Genomic DNA, 24,869 nt, shown 5'->3' with positions numbered 1-24,869 from the left:
TACAGGTATACATGTATGGTATACATACAGGGACTAAGGCACAGAAGGAAATGTGCCAGAGCTCTTATCTCTTTGATGGACATTTCCTTGGACACTCGAACACTTGAACAAACAAAAGAGAGGTATTTTGGACCCAAAACTGGCCAGCTGTCAGCATGTCAACCTCAACTCTCTTACTCACTCATTCTCTCTTTCTCAGTTCACAAAAAAGAATAAGTACAGACACAGCTAATAAACATGGAGTAGGCACAAATGCATAAAGGGCAATTTGCCGCTAGCTGTCAAACTCGTCACGAAAAGTCAAGAGGGCTCTTTGCCTTCCTCCAAATGCGACTTCCTTCACACCGAACACCTATGTAAATATAGCGGGAAACGTTAAGCGATAAGAATCTACCCTCTCTCTCCACAACACGCTAAGAATTCGAGTTAATAACACTCAGTATATGTATTAATATATCAAACAAATGGAAAAAACATATCAAGTCATTTTAAGATTACATGATACAGAATTTATCTGTAAGAAAAGACATTTTAAAGTCATATCTTCACAATAAATGACGATTCTGCAAGCAAAACATAAAAAATTTCACAGAGACACATATAACACTTGTATAATGGTTTTGTATTATAACACCTTATAATATATATATATATATATATATATATATATATATATATATATATATATATATATATATATATAAATATATATATATATATATATATATATATATATATATATATATATATATATATTATATATATATATATATATATATATATATATATATATATATATAGAGGTTACGATGCTTTTCAGATATATTCATTATAAACTATTTCCCGGTTTATATATGTTCCAGCGTTATATATATATCCGATATGGCTCTAAAACGGCAGAATAATAAAAATAGGGTTTTTGATGAAAACTCAATAAAAATGCAGTTTACATCGTTTCAATACACCCAGATATTAAAAGTCAGGTTTACTTAGGATTTTGACGATTTTCGACGATTTTTTCGGTTTACGATTTTAGATATATATAACCCCGTGTAAACTATATATATATATATATATATATATATATATAATATATATATATATATATATATATATATATATATATATATATATATATATATATATATATATATATATATATATATATATATATATATATATATATATATATATATATATATATATATATATATATATATATATATATATATATATATATATATATATATATATATATATATATATATATATATATATATATATATATATATATATATATATGTATATTATATTTATATATATATATATATATATATATATATATATATTACGATGCTTTTATAGATATATTCATTATAAACTATTTATATATATATATATTTATATATTGTTCCAGCGTATGAATATATATATATATATATATATATCCGATATATAAGAAATATATATATAAAATTAGAATAATAAAAATTTGGAGGGTTTTTATGATGAAAACTCAATAAAAATGCAGTTTCAACAAATCACATTAGCTAGGGAAAGGTGAAAAGTTTTCCTAAACCAAGCGCTTCCATTTATTTCTACACCTTATCAGGGTTCAGGTACAAGTGCCAAAAACAGATACAGGTCACAAGAAGACTTAAGACAAGCAATGCTAAAAGATAAACAACCTAACAATTTCGACGAATCAGTTTAGTCAACGATTTTAAAATACCATTCGTTAAAAATTTCACCCAAAACTTTATTTAACCTAGGCTGATATTATAATAAATTATCACAGTCTTTTTTATATATTCTATTAAATTTCTTTTCACTAGATCTTTGCAAAACATAATGTTCCTTCAATAATACCGTTTTATTCATTATACAAATTGTTTTAACATTCTTACACTATATTTGTGTTGTTTTAATCGATAGCTTATTTGTATAAGTTTTATTACATGAATATTTAGTAATCAATATTAGTAATCACAGTATTAATTGGACGGAATCAAAGGAAATTATGTTTTGCAAAGATCTAGGGAAAAAAAATTTAATAGAATCCTGTATAATTAAAAAAAGACTGTGACAATTTAATAAATATCAGCTTAGGTTTATATAAAGTTGATGAAATTTTAACAATTGGTATTTTAAAACAAGTAGGCTACTAAGCATTACCACTGTTCGACAATTGTTAGGTATATATATATATATATATATATATATATATATATATATATATATATATATATATATATATATATATATATATATATATATATATATATATATATATGTATATATGTATATAATATATATATATATACACATATATATATATATATATATATATACACACATATACACATATACATACACATACATATATGTAGACATATATACATAAACATATATACATATACTACATACATATGTACAGCCACTCAAAAATGTTTTGCAACATGTTCCAGAAGTTTTCGTTCATCTAACAGTAATTTGTTCTTTTGATATTTACAAGGAAATGTAATTTTCTTATTCGACTTTGGTTATTAATCATACAGTTAACAATATAAAAAAAAACAATGGTGAGTGAAGAATTCATATTACGAAAAATGACGAAACATTTTGAAAATTTTCACTTCAGATGATTGGGCAAAACAGTCAAAGAAGAAACTATATTTGGAATCCAGATAAAACCTTATTGACTAATAAAATACTATTGATTAATCATCAATGAAATTATATATAAATAAAGAAAGAAAGAATTCAACTATTATTGTTGTCAAAAACAAAAAAGAAAAAATCTCATAACGTCGTATGCTATCGTGTGACTCCACATTCGGGCAGGAAAGTTAAACTAAACTGTCTTGTCACTTGCACCGGTAAGATGGACAACAGACTCAGCCACACCACAATCATTAGCTTGCATAAGACTATATGTCTCTATTGTAGATATTGCTCGGCAGCTTAGCGTAAATAAAACAACCATGTATAGAGGGATGCAACAACAGAGAGAACGGGGAAATATGGTAAATTCATTGTAAAAAGTGTTAAGGATCATCATCGGATGATCACTGAAGGAGCTCTGCCTAACTCCCCTCACAACCGGTGTTGCTATAAAGAGAGAACATTACGCTTTTCCTTCAAGTTGCTGCTCAAACCATCCGTAACAGGCTACATGAGACCAAGATATTATTTCATCATACTCCTGCCAAGAAACACTTCATATCAGCGAAACAAAGAATAGAGGCTAGGGTTTGCGTTATAACATAATCCAGTGGCCGATGATTTCTGTAAGAGTCATCTTTTGCAATGAGGAGGAGACATTCTCCACTGATGAGCATGGTAGTCTTCTTCACTGCTGGCATTTAGCATTAACTAAATTAATGTTGAACTTCTTGCTAATTTTAATTCTTTAGAAACTTAGATAATAAGAAATATAAAAATAGGCGTTATATATTCAGTTAACTTCATAAGAGGCATCAAAATGATAGGCCTAAGTAGCAATGAAAGAAATAAGAAATTACACATGATAACGGCATTATATATATATATATATATATATATATATATATATATATATATATATATATATATATATATATATGTGTGTGTGTGTGTGTATGTGTGTATGTGTGCGATTATATTCTATGTATTACAAAAATAGACGTGAAATCTGTTAAGTCTAGTTCAGTATATATTTTATATTAAGTTTCACTAGTTCACAATATACATAGGATTCATCATTCAAAAATTTGATTAATAATAATGTGCAGGCAAATCTTTACAAAAGTCGTATTTGTTGATGTTAATAAGACTAATAGTTCAACTTATAACAGACGTAGGCCTATGTCTACAAAGTTCACATATATGAAGGAGATAAAACAATAATAGTGATGGCAGTTGGAGATGAAAATATTAAAACATAAGAACAGCGATGACCTCTGAAGTATTATAGTAACTCCTTTAATTAAGTAAAGTATGACCACAGTAAGAAGTATCAGAAAAAGCCCTGTTTAAGGGAAACTGCAGGTAATTTCTTGGACCCACCACTAGTGATCAGTTGTTTCATGCCAAATAGCGCCAGATGTCGCTATTATAAGCAGTTGTCCGAAAAGTTTTGAAGTATGTTGCAAACCATTTTTGAGTGATTGTACATTTACATATATATATATATATACAGTATACATATACATAAATATACAGTATACTGTATACATAAATATACTGTATACATATATACTGTATACATATATATATATATATATATATATATATATATATATATATATATATATATATATATATATATATATATATATATATATATATATATATATATATATATACTGTATATATGTGTGTCCTGTTGTACACTGCCTTTCTATATTAATTTTACTTTCAAGCTCTGCAGATTAGTACTGCACATTACATTCACTGCAGCTGTCTGGTGAATGAACAAATACCTTGCATGCAAAGTGATACATGATTACTATATTTGCTTTCTTCTTTAGTCGTTTTTATTAGTATACTTGATCACTAGTGTTTACATATGCTAAGTGCATAGGTACTGTACATACTTTACAAGTTTACCATAGGGTAGGCTAGGTGCAATCGACATGTCCAATGCAAAATCTTTTTTTTTTTTATAGTGTAGTCGCTTGTTTTATACTGAAGGAATTACCCTTCCATGGTCTTCCTGAGTTCCATGGTGACCCGACTAATGTCAAAGAATTCTCTTTAAGGTGGTCTAGTAGCCGGGTATTGTGTCATAACGATAAACACTATGACACGTGATGGACTATATAATGGACTCAAATATAAGAGGTCATTTTCCCCATCTTCAGTGAAGCTGACCCAGTTTTCCATCAAAACCTGCAAGAAGTGACTACTGTGCAAGCGCGTCTGCCATACTGTCTACAAACAGACAGGTACGAGACAAGGAAACAATTACTCTCCTGGTCAAGTGAGAAGAAAGCTCACCAAAAGCCAACACTCCTTATTTCGCCTTTTACTCTCCGTTTTCACTAGCGAGGATCATGGAAACATCTAAAATTGAAAGCTAAGTGCTTATATTTTTAAGTTCCAGTTAAACTTTTTAGTTTTAAACTGTGGAACAGGTAATTAATTTGTGTGTGAAAGCCGCAAACTGGCATTTCTTGCGAACACATGGTCAGTGCTTAGGTACTTATGATTGCTAATTGTAAAGGCGCAAATTGTTTTGAAGAATTTGTCATTCTATTTGGATGTTTTAACTAAAAGAAATGCTCCACAATTTATCATTAATACAGATAATCCTTTCAGATAACGATGTCTACAACAGTCTAGGCAGTAGCCTATATCAGATTCAGTGGGAATAATTTAGACTAGATTAATAGTGGACATTGTATGTAGCTATAATCCAGGATTACATATCCTGAAGTGTGAACTAAATAACCTGGATTTGGTAGTAATCTAAATTAAGGTTAGTAAGAACCCTTAAGACATTCTCTCTTACGAGACTAGGCAGTAGCCAAGTTTACATCAGCGACCCTAAGATTAGATAATAAAAGGCTAAAAATTTTTCCCTTAAGCATGATCTAAATAATCCAGGACTAGGCAGTACGTTATGTCAGGTTAAGTGATACCCTTTTACGAAACATCCCATTATTGAGGGCTAGATGAAATAGTAATCTGTGATAGATGGGATAGTAGCCTATCTTTATGGCTACATATGAAGGTAGTTGCATTTTATGTAAAGACTACTGGTTAAACCCATACCCTTAAAGGTGAATTAAATAATCTGGATTAGACCATATCCTAGATTAGGTAAGTGACAACCTATAAGGTTACACATTAGTAAGTTGATGTTTTATATGGTAGACCAAATAGCCTAGAACTAGATATAAACGACAACCTGGGTTAGATAAAAATGGTAGCCTAACTATAAGGTTACATATTTGTAAGTTTCCATTTTTATACAGCCTATACATTTAAAAGTGATCTAAATTAATCTGGTCTAGGCAATACCCTATACTAGGCTAAGAGACAACATTCCTATTATTGGTCTAAGTGGTAGTTTAGATCAAATAGCCTGGGATTAGAAATAAACAGTATCCTAGGCTTAATAGAATTATAACCTAGTTTTTATGACTCGGCAGCCTATCTATAAGGCTACATATTATTGGAGTTCGTATATAGCCTATATCCTTAAAGGTGATATAAACCTAGAGCAGGCAGTAGCCTAACCACATTAAGTAGGAACCCCATTTTAAGGGAATATCCTACTATTAGCCTAAAACAGCAGTGGCTGAATATCAGATAAAAGGGTAGTCTCGGCCACATAAAACAGAAAACTGGATTATAAGATGGTTCGTTTCTGTATACTTTACATCCTTAGGTTATAAACCTAGCAATAGGCAGTGGCCTAGAATAGGTTAAGCGAGAACTCTGTAAGAAATCCTCTATTATTAGCTCAATGTAGTTTATACTAGAAGCATTAACTTAAGCCATATGAGGCAGTAGCTTGGGTTGGTTAAACAAATTAATTCATAGCAGTTAGTCTGCATGGCGTGACAATTAGAATTAAAATTTCACATAGCCACTACAAAAGGACTAACAGTGCATAAGTGATACAGCCATATATGGGTGTCAAGTCTAACCTAACCTTAAGAGGGTTTAACTTAACATAGTTATTTAATAATATGTATTACAACTACACTACACACTTGTAATCAAATTAACCTATAAGATGCCATATTTTAACTATATGAGGAACTATAGAAGTGTCCCTCATTAAAAACCATTAATACTAGCTAGTTTCTAATAACAACTTGTTTTATACACTACAGGGCCGCCATTAGGCAGGACCCTCAGCTCAAATGTTCCAAATTGCTCGGTTCGCTTTTGCCAGTGGGTACGGCCCATACCACCTGCCGTGTGCATAGTCCATGTAAAAAACAAGGAAAATTTACTTGGTTGCCAGATATGAGCGAAATTTGTAGTATGCTTCTGGCAGCAAGTTTTAAGGAAGAAACAGCTTGTTTTAAGCTGTCTTGATGGGTCCTAGGGTTCGGTAGGGGTGAGGAAGGGGTAGATTATGTCTTTCTGACAGAACTTCGGAGCAGGTATTTAACCCTCTCTCGGAACAAGATCTATGTTTGGGCCAGTAACATCAGTCTCCTGTACCGCCCAGGTTAACCCCGTGGAGGAAGTAGAGGAATCTTCACACGGGGGTGACATTCCTACAAAGGAATATGAAGTGGACATTGCCACTGAAATGACACTGGTGAACCCAGAAAGATCAGGGATACAAATTTCAGCTAACCATGGGATAAACCTTCCAGAAGGAATTCTATCCTCCATGCAGTTATCAGAGTCTAAACAGGATCCTTCCCCCAAAAGGGATACCAGGATCCACCTAACCCCAATTGAAATGACTATCGTACATTTTTGGAGGGGGTATAGTAACCACCCAGGACTTCTGCCCCCCGGGGTAACAGGCAGTTACAGTTCAGTCATTGATCCTCAGTCAGATTATGCAAGCTCCCCAAAAAGGGATACACAGATTGCGGCATTTGATCAATCCGTAAGGAAATTGAGTAACATCAAAGATGTCCTTGCCACAGAACGGCAATGTATAATGGACATAATACATGAGTCCAAACAGGAAATTAAGGAAATGAAGTCAGCCTTAAACACCCTAAAGTGTAAAAGTACTGCATCCTGTAACCGAAAAGCGAGAGTGAATAAAAATTCTGCCCAAACAAGGTCTAATGTTAGAATTCCAACTGGAACCATCAAAATGGCCAGTTCAGACTACAAAACTTCAGATCAAAATGTAATAGGGGCTCCAATACACACCCCTGATGATATAGATAATCCTTGGCGAGACGCCTCAATGTGTATTATCTCTCCAGATGGTAAGTATCTAATTAATGAGAAAAAAACCATGATTGAAGTTGTACATGTTGAATTTAGAGATAGGGCAGCATTCCCTAATAAAGAATGGTGCCTGGTACCACCTTCACCAGACATGGAGAAACTCCTAAAAGAAACAGCTCTTTTACCTGCGTTTATAGCATTAAAAGCTACAGAAGACACCCTTTACCAGGTCAATGTTAAATGGATCTCTACGTCCATTCTGAACAAAACTCAAATTGCTCACCCAGTAGCCCCAGCCTTCTCTCCCTTCACTTTCAAAAGCATTAATCATGTGAAGACAGATTTTCAGAACTTTGTGGTGGTTAGAAAATGAGCATCAATGGCAAAATTAAAGCCATTCGCTAAAGTCATCCCAGTTTCGAAAAATTCCACCAAGGAATGGACATCACTTCAACTCCCTTTTGAAAGGAAAAAGCTCCCTTTAGATATAGTTCCTCAGCAGTTTGGGACCCCTATGAGAAGAATCTCAGAGGGGATAGCCTCGTCAGAATTTTATGCTAGGCTCCTCCTTAGTATTATAACCTCTACCACCTTGCTAGAAGTTCCCACCAAAAGGCTTTCAGAATATTCCAGGATAATTTTTGCTGTTGTGGCCAAAAGTCTTATGAGAACCCTATGAGAAGCACTCTATGATTTCCTATAATGGGGCATAAAAGCGCGAATGGAAACACTGGAGGGCGCCAACAAGTCACTCCCCAATGTCTCTGCATTAATACATTCTAACCCCTTCTACAAGGACCTGGTTGAGGATTCTATTGAGACTCAACTCAACGAGCAAACCCACCAACAGAACTGTACAGTGTATGCTCTTCTGGGGAGAGGGGAATTCAGGAAACAAAAAACCCATAATTTCCCTTTACCCAACCCAAAAAAAGCTCACTTTGATAAAAAAAAAAAAAAATAAGCCTTCAGTCACCCCCAAAAGTTTTCCTCAAAAACAGGTAGATGGTCAGAAGGGACAACTCCCTACAAAGGGACAATAACAACAGCAAGGACATCCTTTTCACAAGGTCCAAAAATGATCTTATAAGGGAAAAGGAAAAGCAATACCTGGAATGCCAATCAAAAGCAGAGACAGAGGCAGAGGAAGAGACGGATACCAATAGGTACTGTATAGCCGGGGGTTGGCTTCGATGACACCACCACAGGCAATGGAAGTTTTCCCTTTTGGGGGGACAACATTATTTTCAACAAGCTAGGGTGGAAATGGTCTCATCCCCACCCCCTCCTTTTAAGGAGTTCATCCAAAAACCTGACCCCTCTCTGGAAGATCACGTGCAGAAGGACCTGTTAAAGGGAGCCATAGAAAGACATGCGTATATTTGCCACCAAGCATGCCTATTCAGTGTCCCCAAAAAGGATTCCCCCGAATGAAGAGTGATCCTCAACCCATCAACACTGGACAAGCGCATTGTTTTCCAAAAGTTTTGGATGACTACCGTCGCCCCAGTATGTTCAATCATTCCAAAAGGGACTTGGACAGCTTCTATAGATCTGAAAGATGCATACTGGCACATCCCTATCGCCTGTCCCTTCCGCCCCTTCCTAGGGTTCCAGATAGGGAAAGATATGTTCAGGTTCAAAGTCATGCCTTTTGGGCAAAACATTGCACCAAGAATGTTTACAAAATTAGCAACGGTAGTTGTTCGAGAACTAGGACAAGAAGGAATACAACTAATAGCCTACCTAGACGACTGGTTAATCTGGGGGCGCACAAGAAAAGAGTGCTTGAAAAACGTAAGAGCAGTGGTCAACAGACTCCAGTCACAAGGTTTTATAATAAATTGGAAAAAATCCCATCTCACGCCCAATGGGATACCCTCCATCAATACTCAAAAGAGAATAAGGAAAAACCTCAAAATGTTCCTTGCATAGCCCACAGTTTCCAGATGGCAATTAGAACGTATGATGGGCCTGCTGTATCAGTAATACTGTAGATCCAATACTCAGACTAAAACTAAAAAATGTGAACAAATTTTGGCTATCGCACACAAGAAAAAAGGCGCGAGACCAACTTCATCAAAAGAATAAAAAAGTTGGGGAAATACTTCGGCTTTGGATCCGCAATGAATCTCTGGCAAAACAGGTCACCCTGTCTCCTCCATCTTTATGAGTGACAATACACACAGATGCCTCGTTGACAGGTTGGGAGGACATTGGGAGGATCGTCAGGTGGCAGGGAGGTGGTCAGGTACTCTGAGGAATTGTCATATCAATTTCCTGGAGCTGATGGCTGTCTTCTTGTCTCTCAAAACTCCATAAGAGACACACATTTTGTTGGTTCTAGACAACATGACTGTAATGTCCTGCATCAAGAGGCTGGGATCACGTTCACCTCCTCTGAATATGAAAATGCTAGCCATCCTTCGGATGGTGCAAGCAAGGAAGTGGCACTTGTCTGCAATTCACCTCACAGGGTCTCTCAATGTAATTGCAGACTTTCTATCAAGGAAAACGACAGTCTCAACAGAGTGGATGTTGGACAACCACTATTTTCAAACAATAGCCAACATGTTTCCACAACCAGAAGTGGACCTGTTCATCACATACAAGAGTCACAAACTCCCAGTATATGTGTCTCCAAACTTGGACAGTCAAGTAACAGCAAGAGACGCCTTCTTACAAGCCTGGAACAAATGGAGGACGATACACCTTTTTCCTCTATTGTTCCAGATTTTGAAGGTTTTGAGCAAGCTTCTAGCCTTCAAAGGAACAGCTTGCTTAATAGCCCCAAATGGCCAAACAGGCACTGGTTCCTATTACTTCAACAACGAGAGAAGAGATCAATTCCACAACCATCTGCTGTTTTATCCCAGACAGTAGGAGGGAAAGTCATCTACACATCCTCCTTTCTGAGCCGAGACCTTCACGTGTGGATTTTTAAAATAATATCTATCATGAAAATTACTCGCCGAACATTGCTAGGTACCTAGTGCAAAAATTACGGACATCGTCTATCCAACAATACCAGTCAGTATGGAAGATATGGTTAGATTATATCCGTGCTGAGAGCCCAGTTGAGATTTCTATGGAAACACTTAAATTTTCCCATATACATTTTTGAAGACAAATGCCTTCTGTTACAACAATCATTAATACAAGGCAGCTTTAACGGAACCCTTTCTGTATGGATTCAGGATTGACTCAACTGTAGAAATTGCCACTTCCCTTCTGCTGTCCTTTGCACTACAAAGACCTGCACCTGAAAGGCTTCCAATTACTTGGTCCCTGAACAAGGTGCTTAGATTTCTATCAACCCCTCACTTCAGCGGACCAAACACAACCACAACTCACACATTGCAAAAGGCAATCTTTTTTATTGCATTAGCATCAGGAGCTCGTATTAGTGAACTGGGCTCTCTTAGATGGGGAAGATACATCACGCAAACAGCTGACCATCAATTATTAATGTCCTCTGACCCATCATTCCTGGCCAAGAACGAGAATCCTTTCAGAAGGAAATCTATTCTGAAATGAAAACTCAATTTAGCAGACAAAACATTGTGCCTGGTTCAAGAACTTAAGGTTTACCTAGATGTTACGGCAAACATCCCAGAGGGTTCGATTTTCCTATACCCTAGCACAAATAAACAACTCTTTCTACAAGGGCTGAGAATAATTTTAGTTTCCCCCATTAAAATGGCAAATCCACACTCCTTTCCTAGGTCACATAATATTAGGAAAGTAAGTCGTAGGCTTTCTTCAGAAATGTCTCTTTTGAAGTCTCCGAATGTATAGGGTGGTCTTCCTAACAGGTGGGTATGCTGACTATTGCTGGGGAAGGTGTGACATACTGCAACCATACACAGCATGCTTAGGTAAGTCACTAAAGAACTTCACCCTAAAAACATAAGTTCATCTTTAGTTACTTGTTCTGTATTACCAAAACCTGAGGGGTATTTACAATAAAGAATGGGGGCTTGAAACTTGTGGCTTGACCTTGGACGAGAAATGTATTTTCTTTGGGTTGTTGGGATTAAAATTTGAGAGCTTAAGCTTTATGTCATCTGTCAATTTATTGGTGAAGAAGTTTTTCCTATGTCAAACCCTGTTTTTTTTTTTTTTACCTTTATATTTATGATTTACATTATCAAGCGTGTTTGATACTGTCAGTGTATTGTGCCACATTTTATAATGGCCTAAGTTATCAGTTATTATTTTTTAAAGCGACGAATGCCCTGAAGTATACGTTTCAATCTACAGTACTGTAATACTTGTGCATAGAAAAATTTTAAGGAAAAATGTCTTGATTTGGATGTATTTGTTGATACTTTACAGTGTTTTCTTCTTTGTTCATAATTTCTAATGATGTGCATAAGATAGGCTATGCATTGGAAGTTAGGTCAGGGCCACCAATGTTTACAAATGCTACCTGCATATGAAAATTCCAGGTAGGCTACACTAAAATGAGGGTTTACCATAGGGGCTGTGCTGGAGGTGTTTGGAGAATGTGTCCGTGACATCTCCACCTCACTTTCATTATCTTGTAAGTAACATAAAAGTCCCTTAATTTTGCTCCAAATCATTTTCAGGTTTCAAAGTAGTCTCTTGAGTCATTTGTAACACACAAAAGATATATTTACATTTTCTGAATTTTTGGGATTAATGAAATGCTAATTATATATTTAAATTACATGTTCACAGCTAGCCAGGTACTTTAAATGGATACACAGTATCAAAAGTTTATTAGTAATTTACAAGACACTCTGCCACCCGAGTAGAAGGCTTAAGCTAAAATAACCGAATGGAAAATTTTAGAAATAAAATATCGAGACAAGAAACCTTGAAACTTACTGTGAAATTCCATCTTGATGCCATCTGATGACATTTTCCTTTGAAAAATGGGCCATTACCGCTTCAGTTTCACAGTCAACTTTCACTCACAGTAATTCAAAACTACCACAGCATACGTTATTTCACGACAAGTCATGTAATAATTATAAAAGCCCTTACTTGTGTACAGTAAATCTACTTCTGGGGGCCCATCAACAAAAAAAAGTTGATGCAAACACAGCATTATCACTACTATCAACCTTCAGAGAGCAGGATGTACATCCTGTTCAAATACTAACTGTCACACAGTAATATAAAACTCATTATTAGGAAGTCTTACACTTAAGAAATGTTCAGTACAGTAACATATTCAACAAAAACAAATTGCAGAATAATTTAATAACCATTAACAACATTTAAATTGTAAATTCAGCTTTAAATTCATTCAATAAATAAAGAAGAATATCTACAACGAAAGTATGGTGTTTGACATTTACTGTAAATGATGAGAAATGTACAACACTGAATGACTGAACAAAAGTGACAAAAACATCAAACTGATGACCAACTCAATTTTGCAATAAATTTATGAAGCAAGTCAAAAGATCTTGAATTCGCACTGGACACTTTAAAAAAACAGTTCTTTTCTATGAAAACCGAAACAAGGGGAAAATGAGTACAATGTATAGTCATGCTCAAATCTGAGGCGACATGATTCTTTTTGTATCGCACAAAATCTCAGACTCAACGAAACGTTGCCAAGTAGTGTTAAACTATTTGCTTTTCATTTCCAATGCCATACATGTCGACAAGCTTGCGAATTCACAGCTAGCAACAGTTTCCCTATGGTTATATAAATATGATCCCTTTTATGCATTGGTATAATTTGTAACCTGTGTGATTTAAACTAATTTTCTTTTTACACTACTGTACTTAGCTCAAAGCACAGTTGATAAGGTTAGCGGTGCTGTTAATGACAGCTCACTATCAGGCTGGTCAACATAACTACCTCTGCAGCATTATGACAGACCTAATAAACTCAACAGTCATAAAAACATTTTGAAAATAGGAATGTAAATTACAACAAGTTTTCTTTGAATGATGAAGTTTTAGGCTGTATTCAAGCTCCTTGTATGTTCCAAAATGTTTTACAGGTCTTAAAAAAAAGCTCTGTTACTAAAGAATTTACTTGTGGAGATTACCTGTTCTTTAAAAAATAAAAGATGATTATAATTTAAATTATATGGAGAAGATGGCTATGGAACACTTGTTTTATAACTGACTTACAATATGATTTTCTTAAAAGTGCCTCTGCTTGCTTTTGGTGTATAATTTAATCATTCATAAGGTAACTTGAAGCACAAGAAGGTGTAGAAAACTTCATATGCTTTCTGGCCAGAAATTGTTAATATGGAGATGCGAATGCTATGTGTAAAGTATTTACAGTAAGTAAAGAAATCTAACACACCTAGGCCTAGGAAGAAAACCTTGGCTTTAACAAAAGAATAACTGCAGAGGTGTATGAAGGCCAGGATTAATAATATACTTTGACTGCATGGTTATTATGAAATCAAGTATTACAACTAAAATGTACACACACACACACACACACACACACACACACACACACACATATATATATATATATATATATATATATATATATATATACATATACAGTATATATAAAATGTGTGTATATGTATATGTTTCAGACAGAGCAGTCTAAGGTAGCAGGGGCCTGCAGCCAGCACGAGTTTCAGAAATATGTTCTTTAAGGTTAATCAACTGGAGAATGTAGTTTTTACTATACTGTCAGTACGTCCTCGACTTATGGCGTGGGGATCCGTTCCAGCGCTGCACCACAAGTTGATTTCCGCCGAAAGTAAATTTTTCTCGGTTATCAGTGCTTTCACGCTGCTTTCGGCGCCATAACTTGATGTTGCATCAAGTTACAGCACTGTACATGCCGTTAACTTGATGCCTATTCTCGCTGTTAGTGCCATCAACGGCGCTATAAAACACCATTAACAGCACTGAAAAAGCCCCATAAGATCAAATCGGCGTAAGTTGGTGGCACCATAAGTCGAGGACGCAGTAAGTTTCCACCTTCTGTGAAAGAGCTGCTTCACTGGAGTCAACTGGGGGTTCGAGACTAAAATAAATTAAGGCTAAAGCTTGGCCATAATAAACAGTCTATGCTACTTCATTCGAGAGAGACGAGTATGAAAATTTCTAAGTTTCGTCCACATTAAGAGAGTCACTTATCACACCTTCACATACCTTTCTCGCCCACATCTACCCCTGCTGTTCTTACCACCTTTACTCCTCTCTTTTCCTCCATGTATAGAGTTTTCAGACGGCAGTGTTTTGCACCATAACCACATCATAGTTAACATGTCTCAACTACATCATTGTTTACCATCCCAACTGAACTTCAGTATTCACTGTTTTTCATCAACACCTTCTATCACCATTCTCTCCCTCACCATCAAGTCTACATCAGGCAACTCTCAAAACTGTTTCTTTGACACCTCGCCTTTCCATTGTACATCAAACTGCTGAGCCTGCTTGAAACCAATGGCCACAGAATAGTTGTTAAATTTTTGCTTTTACTTGGTGCTCGATCAACCAAACCTTACTTCCTTTCTCTTTATTACACTGACTCTTAGTCATAAGACCACATGGTTTCATTCTTTGTAATAGTCTCTATAGCAGCCTTAATAGTCTCTCTCTGTAACATTCCTGACCAGGCTACCTAGCTAACTCCAGCAGCGTCTAACTAAACTGAACTCGAGTAAAATTAGCTACGAGGACTCCTACCAACACACATGTTAGATATAAATCACTAAACTGGCAAAGTTCACAAACTCAGACTTAAATTTTGAAAGAAATTTAAACTCAAATTCAAACAAAACAAAAAAGATAAATCAGTTACAAACAAAATCTCAATAAAACATACATGCAAGTGATAAGTAACTTCAGACCATATCTTGGCAAAGCGTAAACTCACACTGCAAATCCACTTCAGGCAAAATCTCGTTTCTTAATTAAATCATCTAGGCAAAGTCAACTCTCCAAGTTACATCAAATTTACTGAGTCTCAGTCCTATCTACATGGTGGAATCAACTGTTAACTAACCTGCGATGTGGATCATTTTTGGAACCTTCTCGCCTTCAGTTTTGACTTGTCTCTTCTGACAATAAATCATGACGATGACTACAGTAATAACTACTGGAGACAATAACAAAGTTAACAAAAAGTAATGTCGTCCCTGATAATCATAAATTGGATGTCGTATGTCTTTTCTTCTACTGACTGTAGAAACAATTTGGAAATCTTTATTTCTTAGAAGCGATGTTCTTGAAACTAAAGTTTTAGTTTCTGGAATAAATGCATCTTCTGAACTGATCTCACACCCACGATAGATTTCCAGATTACAGTCGTCAGAATATGTTATACTATCACATTTAATTCTTACGGATTTTCTGTCTTGTACATTTGTGATTTTGACTTCTTGGTTCTGCACCTCCTTAAATCGACACGAATGGGTTATCCTGATTATGTATAAGCGTGTATAAGCTAGATGTTTTCAGCCTGTGTATTATGTTTAAGTGACTTGCTTCACAAATGGTGTGACTGAAGTGTGTCGTGCATTTTTGTAAGTTTTGTTTTAATTCTTCAATACGTGAGTGTCTTCTGGAGTGAGTTGTGTGTCCAGTATTCAATATTAAAGTATGATGATTTGCAACACAAGTAGGGAAAGGGGTGAAAGTAATACTTGTAGACCTTTTTTTGTATTAATACAGATTATATCAAGTACGCCTTTTTTTTTTTAGTTAAATCAGCTTTAAGAAAAGGATAGAGTAAGCGGGTTAGTTTAGTTGGGAATATGGGGTACTTGTTATATTTTAGCTTAGTTTCTGTGATGATTTCTTGTGATTTTTTCAATGGTAATAAACTTGCAGAGGCTGTTACTAGAATATTTACAAAGTCCTGTAGTTCGTCTCCTGCTTTCTTTACTTCTATTGTTAGGGTTATTATAGTAAAAATTAGATTTATGGTTTGGAAACAATTCTGCATTTCTTTTCTAAAATCGTCTAATATTTGCCTCAATGTTTCTGCTTTGGTTTTTAGTTCCGTGAGTAGTTGTTAAACATTTCTTATGTCTGTTTTGATGTCCATTTCCACTCTCACTTTCTTCATTTCTATTGAGGAAATTCTCCCTTGGAGATATAGCAGTTGAATTTGGTTTGAAATACCAAATATTACTTATAAGCCTCCTGAAATAATACCAGCTAAAGGAATTCCTTTCTTAGTACGTGTCCGTTCTGGTAAGTACAATTCTTCTATTTCTTGAAAGATATCTTATGTTCCTCAACAAAGATTCTGTCTCTAAACTGCATAACTTTGGGTTTAATTCTAGTCGCTTCTGTGTTTTTCAGTTCTTTAAACAGACTTCCTATCTGATTATTAAGATCTTTTATACCTTCATATTCAATTTTGATCCCAGCATGCATCTAACAAATTCACTTGTTCTTCGTCCATGAGCAAGCTTCCTGTATTGACTGTATTAATTACATCACTTATAGTCAGTATTTGTATCATTTGCAGATACATGAAGATAATCTTCAGTACTAATTTTCACATAGTTAAGTGTTTTTTTTTTTTTGTTTCCTAACTACTCCCATTTTAATCTAAGAAAAGTATATTCGAAGTTAGTACACTTTCAACCCCAAAAATTTGCTGCAGAATCAAATAGTTAAAGTAAGAGCTGCAGCAATAAAAAAGCTATTTACTACTAAGTCAACTAACAAAGGTAAACTTAGCAATAAAGAAATTAAATGTACAGAACAATAAGGAACAAACAATCAACAATATAAAGCATTTTACTGGAATCTGATTTTCCTGTTCCTTGAATTATATCTAGTTTTCTCCTCCAAGACTTTTCTTCTCTTTCTTCAGTCTCCTCTGTTTTCCAAACTTCTTAAGTTCTCACTTTTGTTTCTTTAGCCTCTGTGATTTTGAATGATTCAGTAAATTTGGTCACTACCTTATAGTTCACTCCACTCCTTACTTTTCTTTTCATGAACACTTTGTCACAATCTTATAATCTACTGGCTTTAATCCTTCTTGATACCTGTCCACCATAACTTTCTGAGCTTCTTCAAAGCTCATATACAACTGTTTATGTATTACTTTGAAGCTACTCAATCTAATCTTGATAATATCTTCAGAGCAGTTAAGGTGGATTGGCTGACTTAGCCATTCACTTGGTAGTAACGGTTCATACCTGATTAAAGCCTTTCTTGGTGTTGTTTGAATGCTAGTATGATATCTGGCATTCAATGACAGTTGGACTAAAGACAAATTAACATCCCACTTGGGATTTCATCCTACTTTATGTCTTAAAGTGTCCAGAACTTTTCTGTTATTCCTTTCAAGTTTCCAAAGAATATGCTGTTCGTTAGGAAGAAGTACTGTAAGAGGAGGTAAAGGGAAATACAGAAAGAAGAGATCCCACTTAAAATTAAAAAAGAAAAAATGAAGTAATAAATTAACAAATAGATAAAAAAGTATTTAATGCAAGGAGATTAGTATTATGGTAGTAATGCATTGCACCTTCGCTTGAACTTCTGAAGTTCCAATTGCACGACACCCCCTGGGAGTCTGTTCCACAGTCCAACGGACTGTGAGGAAGTAAGACCTCTAGAACTGACAGGTTCGACAGTGAGGCACATTTACTGCATATTGGTGCTGCTGTTCAGCAAATCTGGTTGCTCTCGGCAGATAAAGGGGATCAGGGATCAATTATAAATGTGAACGATCTCTGTTGAAATACAACTTATGAAAAAATGACAAACGAGACCATCCGTCAATGGTCCAAGTCATAACTACTCTTATAAGGAAACAGTAACCTACCACCACGAACCATTCTATCTAAAAGCGATAAATCTCTGTCAGAAGTAGATATCCACACTGGAGAACAGTATTCTAGCATTATTATTGCTAAAACAGTTTCACCAGACCACTGAGTTGATTATCAGCTCTCATAGGGCTGGCCCCAGGGATTTGAATGAAATACCAGGTCTAGGCCAGAGGCCAGGCACTAAGACCAAATAGTTCTTCGTTGGCCCAGCGTTCGACTCTCCTACCAGCTAATGAAGAATTAGAGGAATTTATTTCTGGTGATAGAAATTCATTTCTCATCATAATGTGGTTCAGATCCCACAATAAGCTGTAGATCCCGTTGCTAGGTAACCAGTTGGTTCTTAGCCACGTAAAATAAATCTAACCCTTCGGGCCAGCCCTAGGAGAGCTGTTAATCAGCTCAGTGGTCTGGTTAAACTAAGATATACTTTTTTTTTTTAACTAGGACTAAATAGGTCATTCAGTATGGTGATGAATGAAAGAAAATGAAAAACTGCACAATGGCATATGCTCTCATGCTGGAACACACACACACAATAAATACATTTCTATATACTATACACATTTCTAAATGTATACACACTAAAAATGTATATTAAATTCAGAATAAGTTAAGTAATATTTTAAAATTTGTTTTAAAATTCATTAAGCACCCTAACGGTTTTCGTATTTTTATTATTTACTTATGATATTTTGTTAATTAAATCATAGTTCCTCATGAACATTAAAATCAGAGTTATTGAAAATGCAGAAGATTCTGACCAAATTTTCCTAATCGATTTACTTCCAAAAGTTGATAATTGCAGCTGGTTATATTTTGGACATTCACAAGACGCTCATTTAACTGTTATCATCACTTTGTACTCTTAGCATCTGGGGGGGGGAGGAGGAGGAGGAGGAGGGCCATGTAGACTGCTCATTAAGTGTCCATGTGTCAAACGAGTATGGCCTATTCAAAGATGCGTCAGAATTGCTTGTGTGTGTGTCTCTCTCTGATATGATGAACTCCATTTTCCAACACAGGATTTTGTTTCAATTTATTATTTATGGGTTCCTCATTCCATATATTTTGCCATTTATTTACAATGATTGTTTTTATATACCTTATAGTCACTAATAGGGATGTTTATATTTACTCTTGTCATGTGGACTGCTTCTTCAGCTGCTTTATGAGCCTCTTCGCTTCCTTTAATCCCTACGTGGGCAGGAATCCAACATATTCCAATATTTTTCCATTATTATACAACTGATGGAGTGAAAACTTAATCTGTTGTACAATATTATTTTTTGGATAATATCTTTGAATGACTTCTATAGTGCTCCTGGAGTCGCTAAAAATCACGAAATAATTAAATGAGGCTTCTTTAGTTATTTTTATGGCTGATGCTATTGCACATAACTCAGCTGTAAATACTGAGGTATTATTAGGCAGAGAGAACTGATACGTTTTGTCTTGGGATACTGCGGCATATCCCACTCCGTATTGTGACTCAGCTCTGTCTGTGTGAATTGCATAATGTGGACCTTTTCAGATTATGTTCTACTGTATGTTGTCTATGGTGTTCTGGGGCATATGAGTAACTTTTTTATAAATATTTTAAGTGTGTGCAAATTTTCATTTCATCTTCTAGCTCTAATTGGGAAAGGTGGTAAATGATTGTTAATAAATACAACTCTTAATTCAAATAATTTTTTGGTTGGTGAATCACCTGTCTCTCATGGCACTCTTCATTGTTACTAACTCTCTAAGGAGAGAGAGAGAGAGAGAGAGAGAGGTAATTCACCACATCCAACTTGTAAAGATGATTTTGTTGATGATCTAAAGGCTCCGGAACATATTCTGAGGCCTTCGTTATGCACTAGGTCTAACATTTTCAGCATTGCATCTGATGCACAGCCATGTATTTTGCTTCCATAATCAATGACAGACAGCACTGTTGCTTTATACAGTACAGTAAGGGTATGTCTATTGGCTCCCCAAGTAGTGTTCAATAGTTTTTTTAATTAGATTTAATGCTCTTTTACATTTTGATTTCATGTATGTTATGTGTGCTTTCCAATTCAAGCAAGTATCAAATACTAACAAAAATTTTGCTGTTTGGCCAATAGGTATACTATGGTTTCTGATTTTTAAATCTATTTCGTCACCTTTTTTCCAATTTTTATTTTTATAAAACGTGATTGCTGAGTTTTATCTATGGAAAATTTAAAGCCTACAGTTGAGGCCCATTCATCCATTGTTATGCTTTTATTAATTATTCATTCTACACGTTTTATGCAAGGTGCTGAATAATACATGCATGGCAAAATCATCCATATACAAGTTACTTTTAATTACAACAGTTAGATTATTGCTGATATCATTTATTTCTAAAGTAAACAGTGTGCCACCAAGGACGCTTCCTTGTGGAACACCATTTTCAGTTGGAAATGTACTTGACAATACATCATCAATTTTCACGTGAGAAGTGTGATCTGTCAAAAAGTTTTGGATAAACCTAGGTAAATGTCCTCGAATACTTTTATATGTAACGTTTTTAATATTGCACACCTCCATGTAGTATCACGGCTTTTCAAAGTCAAAAAAGACAGCTACAGTAATTTGTTTTCGTTCAAATCCTCTAAGTATGTGGTCTTCTAAGTTGGATAGAGAATCCAGTGTAGATCTGCTACATTGTGACCCAAATTGAGTGGGAGTCTGAATTTTATTTTCTCGAGTGTAACATGCTAATTGAGCATTTACCATTTTCTCTAGTAATCTGCATAAGCAACTTGCTAAAGAAATTGGTCTGTAATTATTTACATTAGTGGATTCCTTTCCAGGTTTGGGGATAGGAATTATAGCTTTATGCCATTCACCAGGAAATGAATTTCGAAGCCATAAATAATTGAAAAACTATAATAAGTACGACTCTGCCAAAGCTGCTATGTGGCAGATCATCTTAAAATAAATATTGTCACCTCCAGGAGCAGATTTATTGCTGTTCAAGACAGCATATTCTAACTCTTCCATATTAAATTTTTTATTATAATATAAATCTTCTATTGTTTCAAAATTTATTGTTATTAATTCTATATTATTTTTCTTTGTGCAGAAGCGTTCATTTAAATTTTTGTCACTATTTACATTGGCCAAGTTTTCTCCTATTGCATTACTTATTTCTTTCAGATCAAATATTCTTTTCCATCTCTTAATATGGCACGTCTAGGTGGTTTAACATGGGTACCATTTATCTTCCTGAATTTTTCCCATACTTTTTGTATGAGAATATTATTAGAGAGACCTGATACATATTTCCTCCATGAAACGATTCTTCCTTGAATTACTTGCTTTTTAAATTTTGCAGATAATTTGTTATATAGAGGTTTTAATGTGTCAATTTCTAAAAATGATAATATAATAATTTTCTATAAAGTTCCTTCTAATATCAGTAATGTTTTATTCTTTTCATTGAATTTTTTATTCAAACTATCATCTCCCTATAGAACGTTTTATTTTTATTACTTCTGTTAGCTTATCAGACCACCATGGAACTTTGTGTTTTGTTGGATGAGATACTGATTTTGGGATTGCTTTAATAGCAGTACATTTTTAAGAGGTGCAAAAAAAAGACGAGCAGGAAAAAGGTGCTGCTGCTTTATTGGTGATCCAGGCAGTTTATATAGCGGCAGACTGACGTCGCACCGTGGAATACAATGGGAACAAGGGTGACCTGAGGTCGATAATAATTAACAATATAAATACAGTGAACGAGTACACTTCAAATTATACAAAAGGACAGAATTGAAGTTAAATACAATCTTGATGTCTGCGAAAGAAGAATACATGGTATACAAATCGGAGACAGGTAAACAATTATATACAGTTTAAATGATTGGATTTGCGTGACCCGTCACGCCAGGTGTGACGAATTGTAGAGGCAAAGAAAATGGGATGTCACCATAGAAAACTTGCTCAGCAGAGACTTTGCAAATACTCCCCCCCGCCCCCAAGACGTGGGTAACGTCTGGTTAGTCGGCGTATATGCTGGGGCGCTGAAGGGTGCCACGGCTGCGTGAGGACATCGGGGAGACACCCTGTGTGTGGGGGCAGCTGACTGTGGGTGTGGGCGGGTGCTTTCGGGGGCGACCGCGTGCCCGCTTCTTATGGGGGGGCTGGCTGCAGCGACGGCTCTCCAGGTGGAGGGTGCGGTGTGGTGACGTCTGTGTCCTCCAGGAGGGCGGGCTTGACGCGGTCTACCAACACCCAGTCATTCTTCCCATGAAGGGCGAGCAGGAACGCCTTGTTGTTCCGCTCCAGCACGCAGAAGGGCCCCCTGTAGGGCCTGGTCAGTGGTGGGCGGATGGCATCATCCCTGACGAAGACGTGGGTGGTGGAGGACAGGCCGGGCGGCTTGAAGGTGGCCGACCTGTCGGTATATGTCCACTTGCAGGGGCCGAACTTGCTGACTATGTCGCGAAGCCTCTGGACAGATGGGTTGTGGTGGTCCTCTGTAACTAGCTCGCCTGGGACCACGAGGGGCTCGCTGTAGGTTTTCTCAGCAAGGAAATCCGCACCCAGGAGAAGGGTCCTTACGCCCACGACGACGAAGTCCCAGGAATATCTCTGGCAAGGATGGAGATCGACAGGAGCCTGGTGCCATAGGAGAGGATGGGGGACCCGTTGGCAGCCGTCAGGGAGGCAGCTGGGTCTGGTGCTCGCTTGTGGTCCTCTCTGGACAGCGGGAAGATTGATCTAACGGCCCCAGTGTCAACCAACATCATCCTGCCGGAGACGGTGTCACGGACGTAGAAGCCTACTGGCTCTGGGCCCCTGGGTTCTTCTGTTGCCATGGCGGCCTGTCCTGCTGGCGCTGCCTCCCCCGTTTTTTTGGACAGGGCGGCAGGCAGTTCCGAGCATCCTTGCCGAACCGCCTGTGGTAGTGGCAAAGACCCGGGGGATTCCACCTGTTGTGAGGCGTTGGGCGCCTCCTGGTGACGGCGTTGACCTCCTGCTCTGCGCCCTCCTCCTGCTGGATGGCGCTGACGGGGAGTGCGGGCACTGGTACCCACTTCGTTGCCTTCACAGAGCCCGTCAGGTGCTGCGCCGTGCGGATCAGGACCTCGAGGGGCATGGCGTAGGGCTCAGGCATTTGTGTGCGGACCTCCGGGAGGAGCTGACGGAGGAGGAGCTCCCGCGACAAGCTTATTTCAAGTTGATTTCCACTGCCGTCGGTGTCGGGGAGGGTGAGGAGGTCCTGTATCATGCCCCATGACTCCATGACGCTCTAATCCTGCCACAGGCTGATGGCGAGGTCGAGGGCGCGGGCAGCTCACTTGGCGACCGGCAGGGAGCATGCCTCGAGAGGACTTCTTCAGGAGGTGGTAGGTGAGGGGGTGTGCGGCGGACACCCAAGGGACGAGCTTCCTGTAGATCTCCTCCGGCAGGGCATTGAGTACTGTGTCTGCTTGTAGCACCTCGTCATTGAGTTCCGCCAGCCTGAATTGACTCTCGACCCTGTACAGCTACGCCGTCAGGTTCCCCTGAGTGAACAGTGGCAGCCTTATGGCCAGGGTGGCCCTTGCTTGTCCTGCCGGGCAGGGGAGAGTGTGGGGCGCGGGCAGGGGTGTGGAGGAGTGCGAGAGCCTCGGCGCAGGGGCAGGCGCGGGTGATATGGGAGGGAGGCAGACATCCGAATCGGCGAGGTTAGCGGTTAACTGAACGAGGAAGGGGATGTCCGCGTCCATGCTCGTTCTTGCCCTCTTGATTGGAGTGGGATACTCACGTCAAAATGCACTTGGAAGCGCGCCGTGTGAGTCCGTTAATGATGCTGGTGATTTGCCGACGAGAGTCAGCACGCCCGAACACTGGTTACAGCGCCGTAGTTAGACCGCTGGGGGCGTGAGATAGTTCTTGGAGCCAAGACTGAGTTGCCGTATGGGTCTGCTAATGGTTCCGGGAACCACTCCGGGGTCACTACTTTAAGAAGTGCAAAAAAAAGACGAGCAGGAAAAAGGTACTGCTGCTTTATTGGTGATCTAGGCGGTTTATATAGCGGCAGACTGATGTCGCGCCGCGGAATACATTGGGAACAAGGGTGACCTGAGGTCGATAATAATTAACAATAAATACAGTGAACGAGTACACTTTAAATTATACAATTGGACAGAATTGAAGTTGAATACAACCTTGATGCCTGCGAAAGAATACATGGTATACAAATCAGAGACAGGTAAACAATTATATACATAGTTTAAATGATTG

General features: G+C 37.0%; 1 protein-coding gene across 4 annotated transcripts in view; it reads right to left on the bottom strand.

Annotated features, from left to right (window-relative positions):
• The window catches only part of LOC136826864 (B-cell linker protein-like), an 850,768-nt gene that overhangs the window by 359,187 nt on the left and 466,712 nt on the right, over positions 1 to 24,869 (bottom strand). Inside the window, exon 1 of one of the 4 annotated variants that reach the window (XM_067084363.1) lies at positions 12,715 to 13,043. The exons of the other annotated variants lie outside the window; for them this stretch is intronic. Coding sequence (XP_066940464.1) covers positions 12,715 to 12,770 — 56 coding nt within the window. The 5' untranslated portion in view covers positions 12,771 to 13,043. Of the gene's footprint in view, positions 1 to 12,714; positions 13,044 to 24,869 lie in introns of those variants that run through there. 4 annotated transcript variants of the gene reach the window in all.

The sequence above is a fragment of the Macrobrachium rosenbergii genome, chromosome 41 (assembly GCF_040412425.1).
Source record: "Macrobrachium rosenbergii isolate ZJJX-2024 chromosome 41, ASM4041242v1, whole genome shotgun sequence".
NCBI classification, from domain to species: Eukaryota; Metazoa; Arthropoda; class Malacostraca; order Decapoda; family Palaemonidae; genus Macrobrachium; species Macrobrachium rosenbergii.
This window is presented reverse-complemented; position numbering and strand designations above follow the sequence as displayed.